The 13,201-nt window shown below is 44.1% G+C and overlaps 4 protein-coding genes across 4 annotated transcripts; 1 reads left to right on the top strand and 3 right to left on the bottom strand. All coding sequences in view use genetic code 12, as the record gives it.

Annotated features, from left to right (window-relative positions):
- Positions 1 to 372: 372 nt before the first annotated feature.
- On the top strand, positions 373 to 3,645 carry LODBEIA_P08020 (uncharacterized protein; the record flags this gene model as incomplete). Its single annotated transcript, XM_066976763.1, has 1 exon — positions 373 to 3,645. The coding sequence occupies one exon, from the start codon at positions 373 to 375 to the stop codon at positions 3,643 to 3,645; it is 3,273 nt and encodes a 1,090-aa protein (XP_066827740.1).
- A 46-nt stretch (positions 3,646 to 3,691) lies between these two features.
- LODBEIA_P08010 (uncharacterized protein) lies at positions 3,692 to 5,317 on the bottom strand (the record flags this gene model as incomplete). Its single annotated transcript, XM_066976762.1, has 1 exon — positions 3,692 to 5,317. The coding sequence occupies one exon, from the start codon at positions 5,315 to 5,317 to the stop codon at positions 3,692 to 3,694; it is 1,626 nt and encodes a 541-aa protein (XP_066827739.1).
- Positions 5,318 to 5,494: 177 nt separating this feature from the next.
- On the bottom strand, positions 5,495 to 9,277 carry LODBEIA_P08000 (uncharacterized protein; the record flags this gene model as incomplete). Its single annotated transcript, XM_066976761.1, has 1 exon — positions 5,495 to 9,277. The coding sequence occupies one exon, from the start codon at positions 9,275 to 9,277 to the stop codon at positions 5,495 to 5,497; it is 3,783 nt and encodes a 1,260-aa protein (XP_066827738.1).
- Positions 9,278 to 9,543: 266 nt separating this feature from the next.
- On the bottom strand, positions 9,544 to 11,904 carry LODBEIA_P07990 (uncharacterized protein; the record flags this gene model as incomplete). The annotated part of the gene is made up of 1 exon (XM_066976758.1): positions 9,544 to 11,904. The coding sequence occupies one exon, from the start codon at positions 11,902 to 11,904 to the stop codon at positions 9,544 to 9,546; it is 2,361 nt and encodes a 786-aa protein (XP_066827737.1).
- Positions 11,905 to 13,201: the final 1,297 nt, after the last annotated feature.

Here is a 13,201-nt window from a genome sequence, read left to right as displayed (position 1 = left end):
AGTTGTGAAGTATGGAGTTTTTTTTTTAAATTTTTTTTTGGAAGAGAAAAAACAGGATTATTCAAGACAAAACAGAGTCTGGTAGTAGTGGTTGTAGTGGCAGTGGCAGTGGCAGTGATAACCGTGGTGATCGTGCTGGTAATGTTGGCCGTGGTGGCTAGCTTTTTTTTTGAACCGTGGAGTTGTCGTCGCCGTTTTCTCAAACTGATAAGCACCCGTAGGGGCTACCAAATGTACCCTTTTTCCTCTTGATGGCATCAAGTGAATTTTCATGATGATGCCCCGATGATCATCGAGGATATATTGAAAGGAAACATACTTCCACTTCCCTTGCTTTTCTTTTAGAAACTCTGAAATTGCGTTGAGCAGTCGATGCCAAATTTCAAAAACGGCGCAAAAATCTCCGAGTCGAGAGGTCTCCCGTCTCAACTAGTGGACCAAATAAACGCAAGACAAGCGAGTGGTGAATACGATGATGATGAAAGGTTCAAATCCCAGAAACCTACCGGAAAGAAAAGAAAAGCCGCCTTGACGAGAAAAGACAAGAGGAAAGAAGAGCGGCAACTTAAAAAGCAGAAGCAAAGAGGTTCCAATAAGCTGCGACAGGAGCCTGATCCTGCAAAGAGCACAAAGACTAAACAAAAACCCGACTCCCGATCCAATAGCAGTTTGACAACGACTGAGGCCGATGACCCGTTGGAGCAGCTAAGGAGATTGAAAGAAGCAAAGAGAAATAAGCAAGAGAAGACGGCCGAGTTTTCGACCAAAGAGAACCTGTCGGACCATTTGGACCCGCTAGAACAGTTGAGACGATTGAAGGAAGGAAAAACGGGCTCCAGAAGCGGAAACACACAAGGGATTAGAATCGTCAAAGAAGACGACTTGGACGATGACAACGATGGCTCAGAGCTTGAACAGGATGACTACGGCGACGAGCTGGAAGAGTTCCAAAGTGGTGACGATCTCGAAGGGGACGAAGAAGATCCACTTGAAGCATTGCGATTGTTGAAAGAGAAGAAACGCGGGGGAAACAAGGCTACGAGTGAATTGAGAATTGTCAAAGAACACGAATTGGAAAATGATGATGTTGATTCTGATAGCGGAGAGGAATCCGAATTTGCCGGTTTCGAAGAAGAAGAAGATGATGATGATGATGAAGATGAAGACGGCAATGTCGTGAACGGAAAAGTACAGAAAATTGCCCCACCGAAATCGATTTTGAAAACTAAAGTGCGACCTGATGCAGCAGCGCTTGGAGGCGATTTCTCAAGAGACGACGCAGACATTGCTTACTATGCAAAAAAGTTGGGATTGAAAGATGGAGCTAACGCCAAGTTGCAAAAAGAAGGCGACGATGACATGATTGGAGGAATTTTGGATGGGCTAGACCTTGAGTTTGGTTCTGATGACTCGGCCGAGGAAAATGGATTTGGCAACCATAGCGAGGAAGAAGAGCAGGAGAGCTTGAGTGGAAGCGATCTGGAGGATTTTGATGAAGAGCAAATTGGATGTGACGAGGATCCTTTGAAAAAGTTGAAGGAACTCAAAGAAGCCAAAAAATGCAAAGCAAGAGAAACCCACACCAAGATTAGCTCTAACCCAGATTCCCGTTTCAATGATGGCGATGATGACGAGGACCTCGAATATTACGCTAAAAAGTTGGGAGTGTCAAAGAATGACCCATTACCCAAAACGAGCGAGGATGATCCTTTGGAAGGACTACTCGATGGACTAGATTTCGGTTTCCACAATCGCAAAGAAGATCTTGAATCTGAGCCCGAGCTGGATGGCTCTTTGGACGATAAATCTGATTATGAATCTGATGAATCTGATACTGAGTACAAGACAAGAGAAAATCCGTTCGTTGCCCCGGGGCTGGATGAAGATGGAGGAGCTACCTCTACTGAATCACAGAAATACATACCGCCTGCATTGCGGCGCAAGATAGCCCTTGAAGGATCGGGAGAAGATTCAAGCGCATTGCTAAACTTGAGAAGATCCATCAAGGGGCCGCTAAACAAGCTTTCAGAAGGAAATATCAACACTATTGTCAACGAGCTACAGGCATTGTTCATGCTGAACCCGAGACAAGTGCTCAACGAGGAAATCACAAGTGTTACGCTCGATAGTGTTATCCAACAAGGACGACTTTTGGATTCCTTTGTACATTTACACGCAGCCGTTGTTGCTGCACTCTACCGGCTCCATGGGGTAGAGTTTGGAGCATTTTTTATTCAAAAGTTAGTGGAGAATTTGCAGCTGCACAGAAAACAGGAAAGCAAAACCAAGGAAACATCGAACTTGGTGTCGTTAATGTCTGCAGTCTACCTGTTCCATCTCATTTCGTCGAAACTATTGTACGATTTGATAAAGCAGCTCATTGCGGAACTCAATGAAGCAAATGCCGATTTGCTCTTGAGAGTGATTCAGAATTCAGGAAATCAGATGAGATCAGATGATCCATCTTCGTTAAAGGATATCATCCTTTTACTAAACGACAAGTACGCTTCTTTGCCGAGCGTGGTCAAGAACGCGAGAGTTCAATTTCTCGTGGAAACCATATCTTCCTTGAAAAACAACAAGTTGAAAGTTTTGAATCAGGGAACTCAGCAGTTGGCAGTGCGGTTGAGGAAATTTTTAAGTGGCATCAACAACAATTTGGGAGGAGACCCGATCCAAGTTTCGTTGGAGGACATTGAAAACGTGGAATCGCGAGGTAAATGGTGGCTTGTGGGCTCAGCGTGGAAGGGCAATGACAATAGCAATGGCAACTCTTTAACCCCCGTCGTTAATGAGGCTGCCATGAATGACATTCTAGACGCCGCTGAACCAAACTGGATGCAGCTAGCCAAAGCTCAGCGCATGAACACAGATATTCGTAGGGCCGTTTTCATCTCCATCATGTCGGCGACAGACTATTTAGACGCGAGAGCCAAGTTGGACAAATTGGCACTCAAGAGATCGCAAGAACGAGATATCCCAAAAGTGTTGATCCATTGCACAACCATGGAACCTTCATGGAACCCTTACTACGGCATCTTGGCGAACAACTTGTGCGACTCGCACTCCTTCCGCAAAACTTTCCAATTCATGTTCTGGGACTTGGTCAAGGAACTAGATGGGCGTGCAGGGGGAAATGACGATGACGACGATGACGATGAGGGCGTGAGCTTCATGTCATTGGATGAAAATTCGGACGAGGAATCCAAAATGAAAAAGATTGTCAATTTGGGACGATTCTATGGTTTCTTACTAGCGGAAAACGCCCTACCTTTGCACTCGCTCAAAACGATGAATTTCATTTCCGCATCGGCGGACACTGGACTATTTGCAGAGGTGCTACTCGTTACCTTTTTGGATCTTGTCGGAAAAAAGTCTCGCAAAAACTCTGTTGGTGCCGGAATGGAACTTGACAAATCACTGAGCTACGATGCGTTGTTTGACGACAGGCTACTTGTAGAGCGAGTGTTGAAAGCCAAAGACGAAATCACGCTTTTACGAGGTTTGCAGTATGTCTTGCAGGAGAAAGTAAAGAACAGTGACGTGATCTCGGGAAGAAAGCAAAAGATTAGAGTTTCATGGGGAGTAGACGCAATGTTTGATGTGATTGATGAGCTCTTACGAAATGCTGAGCAGGAATATTGAAAAAACAAAAAAGCCTTTCCGTTTTTTGCTCCTTTTTCTTTTCTTTCTAAATACGTTTTATAATCGCAACCGACTCTATGTGTTTAGTTTGGGGGAAAAAGTCAAACCCAAAGACCTTGTCCACGGTGTATCTCTTGTCCACTCCTTGCAATTTTTCAAACATTGCTAAATCTCTCGCCTGGGTGAAAACATTGCAGCTCACGTAAACAATCATGGCAGGGTTAAACTCTAGGAGCTGGCTCATGAATGCTTCATCGGAGCCTTTTCTAGATGGATCAACAATCACAACGCTATCTCGTCCACTGATTTTGGATTCTCTAAGCGCCTCGTGGTTGAAAATGTCAGAAGCGTCCCCCAAAATAAACTGAACTTTTTGCGGATCCAACCCGTTTAACTTTGCATTGTGTTGGGCGTATTTTATACTCATTTCGCTCACCTCGATCCCAAACACGTTGAGATTGGGTTGCATCTGTGACAAGGCGATACCGAAAAACCCAACTCCACAGTACGTATCGACTAAATTCACGATTGGGGTTGAAAGCTGCCGCGCTTCGTATCTGATGAAATCCAAAACTGACGAAAGTATGGAGTTGTTATTCTGAAAGAAGCAGTTGGATTCAAACTGGTATACGAAATCCTCGATCCTCTCGGTGATTACTTTCTTCTGTCCTTCCAACGCTGTGGGATAGAATTCGCCCGTTTTATGGTCAAGATAAAGACTCTGGCGTAAAGTTAGTTGTTTCATCGGCGCGTTCCCCAAATACTTTTCCCGAGCTGCTCGCAATTTCGCGTTAATCTCTCTCGTGGCGATGGGACACTGCTCAACGTCAACTTTGCCTCTGTTAGCCACATGCTGAAACCCAATTTGGAAACACTTGCCTTGGCTCATGCTGAAATGAGGCGTCAATTTGGTTCGGTAGGCATACTGGAGCGGCGACCCAACCACACTTCCAAAATCCTGATCCATTTCCAACTGTGGATAAAAATACCTGTATGCTTTCCTGATTACATTTTGTTTAAACTTGAGTTGTTCCTCGTAGGACAACATCTGTAGCTGGCACCCGTTGCATTCATGAAAATGCTCGCATAATATCAACGCATCGTTTCTCTTTGTCTGCCTTGAATCTGAATTCAAAACAGATATCAACTCTGCCTCAGCGTAAAACTCGTGATGCATCTTTAACAAAATTTTCACTCTGTCCCCCGTGGTTGTCTTTGGTATCACCAAGACGGTGTACGAGCCCATGAGAGATTCTGAGTCGGCATACCCAAAAGCATACATGGATTTGGGGATCACTGCTAGCCCGTCTCCATTATGCGTTGTGCCCAATATCTCAACATTTGATAGAAGGTGCTGCTCCCGCCGAGAAATGTTTTCCGGCAAAAACGGCTTGATTATTTGATACCCATTTCGTATTTCCTCCGTGGTTATGCATTTACCTTTTGCTGCTGAAAAGTCTCGAAGAAGCTCGCTTATCTCCAAAATGGTAACGCTGCTGGGATGCGTAGGATCTGAGATGTCGGATCTTCGACTGGTTTTTTTGAAATGTTCAAGAAGACCAAAGACCCTGGCCTCGGGCAGGCGTTTGTGTCGCAACGAAGAAGAACCGTATCGTGTTTGGCATCTATATAGACGGGTGTAGGTTGCAAATGAACTCCATTTAAAGAGCATAGCTGCAGCACGACATGTCAAGAGATCCGAAAAAAAAAATAGGCCCTTTAAATTTTTGTTTTATTCTTCATTTCCACTTATCGTTGAGACCCCCCCGCAAAAATAAAAAACGAGGAAAAAGACATCAAAAGAATAAAGCATCACTAACACTGATCACTTACCGGGTTATCAATTTCACTAGACAGCCTGGGATACCGGGGCAGCTGACTCCGACTCTCCTGCAACAACATTTCCGCCCTCCTCTTCATACTGAGTCAAGTCGAGGGTCACGGTCTTGGAGCTATTTTCGGCCTGTTCTCTGTAAATACCCACCAAGCCGTCAGATTTCTCGTAAAGGCTGCTCTTTAACGATATAACAATAAACTGAAGGTCCCGACTAGCGTGATTTCTGATGTAATTCCCAATCTTTGAAACGTTGCTGTTATCCAACGCGGCGTCTACTTCGTCCAACACGAAAAAGGGAGCCGGCTTGTATGAATGGATTGCAAAGAGCAACGCCAATGCAGCAATGGTCTTTTCACCCCCGGAAAGCAATTCCATATCTTCAAACCGCTTCATAGGCGGAACCGCGTGGAATTTGACGCCCGATAAAAAGGGAAGGTCGTCATTTTCCAACATCAAGTAGGCAGATCCCCCTACTTCTAGCGCCCGCGATCTCGTCAAATCCTTGTATGTGGCATCGATGCAGCCCGAGATGTGATTGAAGGCGTCCATAAACTTGTCGAATCTCTTTTCCTTGATTTTCTGGAACTTGTCGGCTGCTTTTCTTTCATTCTGCCGAGCAACACTATAATCCTGGTCATAAGACCGGAGTCTGTTCTCAACATCTCTGAATCTTTCCATAGCTTTTGCGTTGGGTGTTAACCTCTCCAAAATTTCGTTGATTCCCTGCAATGTAGCTTCAAGCTCGATTTCAAATCTGGCACAGTGAAGTTCTTTGTACTTTGCGTCGAGCATCTCGTAGTCAACCTCGATTTCATATAGCCTATCAGCGGCACCATTCAGGTTGTCAGAAACGACTGGAATTGCACCAAGATCACCGTCAAGTAATGGCAAGATTATGTTTTGGATTTTACAGTTTCTCAAAATGCTTCCTCTCTGTGTGTCTACTTTGAGCAATGATTCCTCAAGTTGAATAATCTGCTTTGCCAAATTCGATAGTTCTGCGCCCATTTCTTGCACATCTGCTTCCATGGATTTGGAGGACTTTAGCTTCGTCTGCACCACAGCATTAGCCTTTTTCCTCTCCGACCTCAACACATCTAGTTCGGCCTCCACCTTGTCACAGTCAACCTCCAACTCCTGCCTTTGATTTTCTATATTGACCAATTCGGCTTCCAACTCCACTACTTGATTCTGAATCAAGTTTCTGCGCTTTTCAGTCTCTTCGCGTCTAGCAGTTTCAAATTGGACTTTACTGGACAACACCGATAACGCTTTTGTAAATTGTAATCTCTCCTTTTGCCTGGCTCTGGCAGCATTCCCATGCAATTCCTCAAACTCGCCAATTCCATTTTCGAGACCCCACTTTGTGCAAAAATCCTGGAAAATGTTATTTTTGAGAGTAGACATTTTCTCTTTTATTTGATTTATGTTCAAGTCCAAACTTCGAGTCTGCTCTTCCTTGCTTGCCAAGGACTGCTGCAACTGGGCATGTCTAGAATTTTGAAATTCAATTTCAGTCTGCTTGTCGCCAATGGATCTTTCCAAACCAGTTTTCTGGTTTTTGAAAACAGGAAGCTTGTCATCTAGCTGGCTTATTTCCTCAGCCAACATTTTTATTTCTAGTTCCTTGGGTTTTGTCTTTTGTAGTTTCGAGAGCTCTTCAACCAAGGTTTCCTTCTGCTCACTCAATCGACGCATCTCTTGTTTATCCCAACTGACACTGGCGCTATGCCTTTGCAATTGATGGCCACCAGTCATTTGCCCAGATTGGTGGATTATAGACCCCTGAAGAGTAATAATCTTGTTGCCAAATTGGCCATCATGGCTCCATTTCAAAGACCTAGCTGTGTTCATGTCGTTTGCAACCAATGTGTTTCCAATAACATAGCTTATCGCCGGCTCCAATGATGGATCATCAAAGTGGACAATATCAAATCCCGGTATGGCGTTTTCATCAATAGATCTCAAATAGTTCAAGTTGATTGGATCAAACTCGACCGAGTCCAACGGAATAAAAGTGGCGAGGCCTGCTCTTCTCTCTTTGAGTATCTCGATACATTTATAAGCCGTAGAGGCGTTCTCAACAATTATCGCATCGCTGTTTCTTCCCAACAAGATCAGCAAAGCCAATTCGTATTTTTGCTGAGCTGGCCGCACAAGTTCATGCACTATCCCCTTGATGAAACTACCGGGTATTGATCTTTTCAACATGGCAACATTTTCTCTTAGGCGCTGTTGCTTCTTGGATTCACGCTCTTGCGAAGAAAGTTCCTCTAATTTCACTAACAAGTCTCTGAGCTTTGTATTGAGCTTCAACTCAGTCTTGTTGAATTTGTCCTTCTGCTTAATCAAATCTTCCCTTGCGGTAACTTTATGTTTTTTGGTTTCAAGCAATTGATTTATCTCACCTTCGAGATCGTCAAGCTTTGGTTTCAAGTCTAGGCTGATTTCGGAATGTAGTTCTTTTGTCCTGGATTCAACATTTGACTTTTGAGTTTCAATGCTTTCAAGATTGGAAACAAGGTTTGCCTTTTCGTTGATAAACAAGGAGAGCTGTTCCTCCAAAATGGAACCATTTGAAGCCATATAGGTTGACCTCAACAGTTCGTATTCCGCAAAGCCCTCTTTGGGAACATTTATTGATGCTTGAGCATGTAGAGCAGCCCTGGACCTTGCTTCAAATTCATCATATAACCGTTCAGTATCTTTTAATTGCCGCTCAAATGACGCTATTTGCTCTTGCTGAGATTTGATGTTGGTGTCCAAATCGACTATTTTGCGTCTTCTCGACTCAATCTTGGACGCGATTGACGACTTGTTGGCATTGACGGGAATTAACTTCCTTTTAGTTGACTCCAATTTCAGCTTGAGATTTTCGATACTCTTTGCGTGGTCCTTGAGCTCAAGCACAGATTTCGAATATTCGGCAGTCAAGGACTTGAGAGCGCGTTCTTTCTCAGCTAGTTCCACCTTTGCCGTGGTCAACGCCGCAGTTTTCTGGTCTATGCTGTCGCGCAACTCGCGATGTTTCTTTTCATTGTGATAGAGACCGTACAAGTTGATCTTTTTAATGGTATCGTTTCTCAAGATCAAGTGCTTTTCGAATTGGCGCTGCTCACTAGCCTGTTCCTTGTACTGCTTTGATTCCGAGTTTAGCGTTTTCTTTCTTGAAAACACACTATTTGAAATCACGTGTGCTTTTTCCATCTCCTCTTTCAAGCGCTCGTACTCGGCCTCGTATTCATCTGACCCACTAATATGCTCGAGCAATTTGGTTAGGTCTCTTGGCGCCTGCGAAGCAATTTGTTCAACGTCACCTTGAAAGACGAGGAAATTGCGTGCTTTGACCAAGATGTCCTCCAGCTGCAAAACCAGCATGTAGTTGAGTTTGGTCACCCCTCTGTCGTTGATTTGGTAATCTGTAGACCCGTTTTGTCGGATGATTCTTTTGAATGTTAGAATTGTTTCATCGTCTTTCCGGTATGTGGCTGCAACATATGCCGTCAACGGATCCGCCGCAAAATCGTCGACATCAACATCGTCGACCAACGATCTTCTACTGCTACTACTACTTCTTCGTCTTCTTCTTCCTCGGTAAATAAGATCCTTCATGGATTGGGAACGTAGTTGACTAGAGCTGAGCCCCAAAACAAAACAGATTGCATCCATCAAGTTGGATTTCCCTGAACCATTGGGCCCAATTATCGAAGTGAACCGAGACGAGCCCAATCCAATCTCATGGGTACCCTTGTATGACTTGAAATCGCATAGTTCTAACCCTATAAGCTTGCCCATGGTACACCTCTTTTGGCCACCAAGCTATGCTCAAGATGTGTCTATGTGTCTATGTATGTGTTGCTAGAATGTGGCATCCTTTGTAGCCAAAAGAAAAACGCGTAAATAATAAATCTTGACAGACGCGTCTTGTGTCGCACATTTCTGTCCCATTTATGCGACATTGAAGAAGAAAAAGAAGAACGCCGCAATATGAACCGAATAGGGTAATTGGAATTTGGTGGCCACTACTGACTATCTTTAAAAGTAGAAAAACAAACTACCAGCTACTTTTTACTTGATTCTAAATACTCCTTGTATAGCTTCTCCTGTTGTTGGAATTGTTTCATTAGTTTCTTTTTCATGCTCTTGCTTATCTCTTCACCATTGGCATCGACAGTTGGGATGCCGCTCTCGTCATACTCTTTATACAAGCTGGCATCTTTGAACATCTCGCTAGGGTTGATCTTCATCTTAGCCAATTTCTCCGCTTCCTTTTTTGCATTGAGCTCTTCCTGCTGTTTCTTTTTAGATTCCTTCTCTGCTTGTGCCTTTAATTTGGCCTCTTGCTGTTCCAATAATTGTTGTTTTTCCAGCTCGTTGAGAAACTTGACCAAGGACAGACCATCCGGCCTGTCATCCAAGGACACTCCCAAGTTTATGAGCTGAGATCTAACGGCATCCGAGGCTCCGAGAATGTCCTTCAAGTCGGCTTTCTTGATTGCCAAGTTGCGGACAGAGTCTCTAAACTGAGCCAAAGCTTTGACAAACGGCAAGGCAACGTCCTCGTGCGAGCCAACTTCGCCGGCTTCAGAGTCGTCCAACCATCCCAAATTATCCGGTCTGGTATCAAAGCCTAATACCCCTAAAATCTTCAGTATCCATGCTGTAATCAGAACAAGAACTTCGATCTTGAGGGGCACGCTACCGCCGGAGGTCAACTGAATGTATCCATTGCTTTTGGAAACCAAGTCTAAAAGGGACCGGAGAGCCTGTCCACTGGATAAATTGTCGTTAAATGCAGCATCGACACCAGCTTGAGCATCTTCAAAGTCATTGAGTAGTTTCTTCTCCTCCTCGGTGACTCTTTTGCTCACATATTCTCCATTTTCCACTTTGTGTTTATAGTCATTGTTTAAAGCTCGCACAGTGGTGAAAAACTTGCTAAATGAAGACTCAATGGACTTGACTTCACTGACCAACGAGTCCTTGAAGTCAAGCGGCTTATCCCAAGCGTTCAAGGCAAACACCAACCTCAATTGCCTCGAGCTGTAATCTTGCAAGGCGTCATTTATGGTGATAAAGTTCTTCAACGATTTCGACATCTTCTGTCCTTGAATGTGTAGATGGCCATTGTGCATGAAATAGTTGATCCACTGGTCGTTCTCGAAATAGGCTTCGGATTGGGCCAATTCGTTATCGTGGTGTGGAAAACACAAGTCGATCCCACCACTGTGGATATCCAATTGTGAACCACCCACATCGGACGCCATCACCGAGCATTCAATATGCCAACCGGGTCTACCGGGCCCCCATTTTGAATCCCACGCTGGCTCACCGGGCTTTGAGGCTTTCCATAAGGCAAAGTCGCTTGGACTCCGCTTGGATGTGCCCTGAGAGCTTAATGAACCTTCACCGTCGTCGATCAAGCTCATGTCGCCTTTGTTCCACGGTTGCAATTTCGCATAATCGTGTTTAGAATGTTCGTATTTGACGGTATCAAAGTATACCGAGCCATCGTCGGTGGCGTAAGCGTAGCCATTGCCAATGATTTTGTCAACATAGTCAATAATATCTGGAATGTACTCTGAAACTCTAGTGGTGACGGTTGGTGGCAAGACGTTGAGTCTGGCCATATCTTCGTTGTATTTGTTCTCCCAATAAGAAGGCAATTTTTTGAAAATCTGGGGATCAGTAACCGAGGCGCCAAACTCCTTGTCCAATTGAACAACGGCAACGTCCTTAATATCCGATAAGAAACTTGCTAGATCGACAGTTGTGCTGCTGCTCTTATATATAGCATGGTAAGCCCTTTTCGCAGCTGCAAGATGCATGGGAAACTTTGGGTTTTGCGATTTCAATTCCTCGAAATTGGAGATATTTTCAGTCCACGGGATAAACTCGTCTCCAACAGCACCACTAAATTCAGGAATATTCTTTCCAATGTAAAAGTTCAAATACAGTTTCGACTTTTCCAACAACGCGGAAGACACCTCCTTGTAGACGCTGGCGATTTTCTCTTCAAATAGAAACTGCTGTCTCGCGGCGATGATAATCTTGTCGTCGATATCAGTCACATTTTGGATAAACTTGATGTTGAAACCAAAGTAGTCCTGGAGAATTCTTCGGCAAATGTCTGTCGAGACATAGTTACGGGCATGCCCCATGTGCGAGTGGTCGTAGACTGTTGGTCCACAGCTATACCATGTGATGTGTCCTGGTTTCAAAGGGATGAATTCGTTTTTGCATCGTGTTAATGAATTGTAAATCTTCAATGTTGGGGTATTCTCCTCGGACTTGGCTGGCTGGTGCCATTTTGGTTGTTGAACAGCAGGTTTTTTGTTGGCGCCAGTCAAAGAGCCACCAACGGGAGCAGAAGAAGATTGAGACATGCCTCGGAAAAAGTTTGGCAATCTCTTCTTGAACATACAAAACTGATGAGCTTGTTTTTTTTGGGGGTCAAAGTATTATGTGTCATAATAATGTCTCTGCAAAATTCGTGAGGTTTTCACGATTACGCGGCTTGTGCCCGGGCTACCAAATGTGACTATCGTGTCATCGCAACGGTTCTCACCAAGTTCGTTTTGGACCGTCATTGAGAGTAAAGATAAAACAGCAAAAAGAGAGAGGTTTTTTTTCAGAAGAGGTGTCGAGGCATGTCTAGTTTCAAGGAGGAAATGGGCTCAATTTGATCAAGTTTTTCCAACTCGGAGAATCCAAAAAAAAAAAAAAAAGGAAAAATTGGTATCAGTTATAAAAGTTTGGTTGCATGACGTACAAGATCCATATGAAACATAGGCGTTGTTTCGGATTCAAGTAAATTCAAACGCAAATTATATCATCATCGTTTTTTTTCTCTTTTTTTTGTTTTTTTTTGGGTTCTGCTCTATTGTGAAAACGTGTGTTCAGGTGAATTGAGTGGAGTTTTGAATGCAGTATATCAATCGAATCTTCCACTTTTTCTGAGGAAGATACTGACCGATGTAGTCCATTCTTGCGGCTGGGGATCCTTGACAAATGCCTTCAAATAAGAAGCAGTTGAAATCGCAGCTTCCTGCGTTGACTTGACTGGTTGGTGGCTCGGACCTTTTAAAAGAAAGCGGTTGTTGAGGTGAAGAAGAAGAACTGTCGCGTGAGGCTGGAGTTTCAACTCGCGACACCACTGCTTGCTCACAAGGGCACTACTTTAGGAAATATGAACGGAGAACTGGCCTCCAACGTATAGGACCTCAACCACAGATGGGGTTGAAAAGCATGAGATGGCCCATAGGAGGCTTTCTGGAAAGAAACCATTCTTGCCACTGACTGATACTGGACGGTACCAGTAAATATACAGGCATTTCCGTCGCAACCAAGCAAAGATACATGTTCTCTACAAGAGTAATCGTTATCGCAACTTTCTCAGCCTTGAGAAATAACTTCGTTTGTAGCACACTGCGTGATCATCTGTATTCCTAATCACACCAAGAGGTTCAATGATAGACTATCTCAACTCATCGTCCAAGGCTGTAAAGATGTTATCCCCGTTAGGGTTAGAGCCCTCTTTATCACGTGCATTACGCACATACTCGTCTCTGCTCTTTTTTTTTCGCTGCCTTTGCGCAGAGGATGGGGGGAGAGACTCTTTCTTAGTGCACACAGACTCATACACTCCCTGTACGGTGACTACTCTCAGTATTGCATTTTTTCACCTACGTACTTTGCCATTCAAAGTAAGGAATCTTT

The sequence above is a fragment of the Lodderomyces beijingensis genome (assembly GCF_963989305.1).
Source record: "Lodderomyces beijingensis strain CBS 14171 genome assembly, chromosome: 1".
NCBI classification, from domain to species: Eukaryota; Fungi; Ascomycota; class Pichiomycetes; order Serinales; family Debaryomycetaceae; genus Lodderomyces; species Lodderomyces beijingensis.
This window is presented reverse-complemented; position numbering and strand designations above follow the sequence as displayed.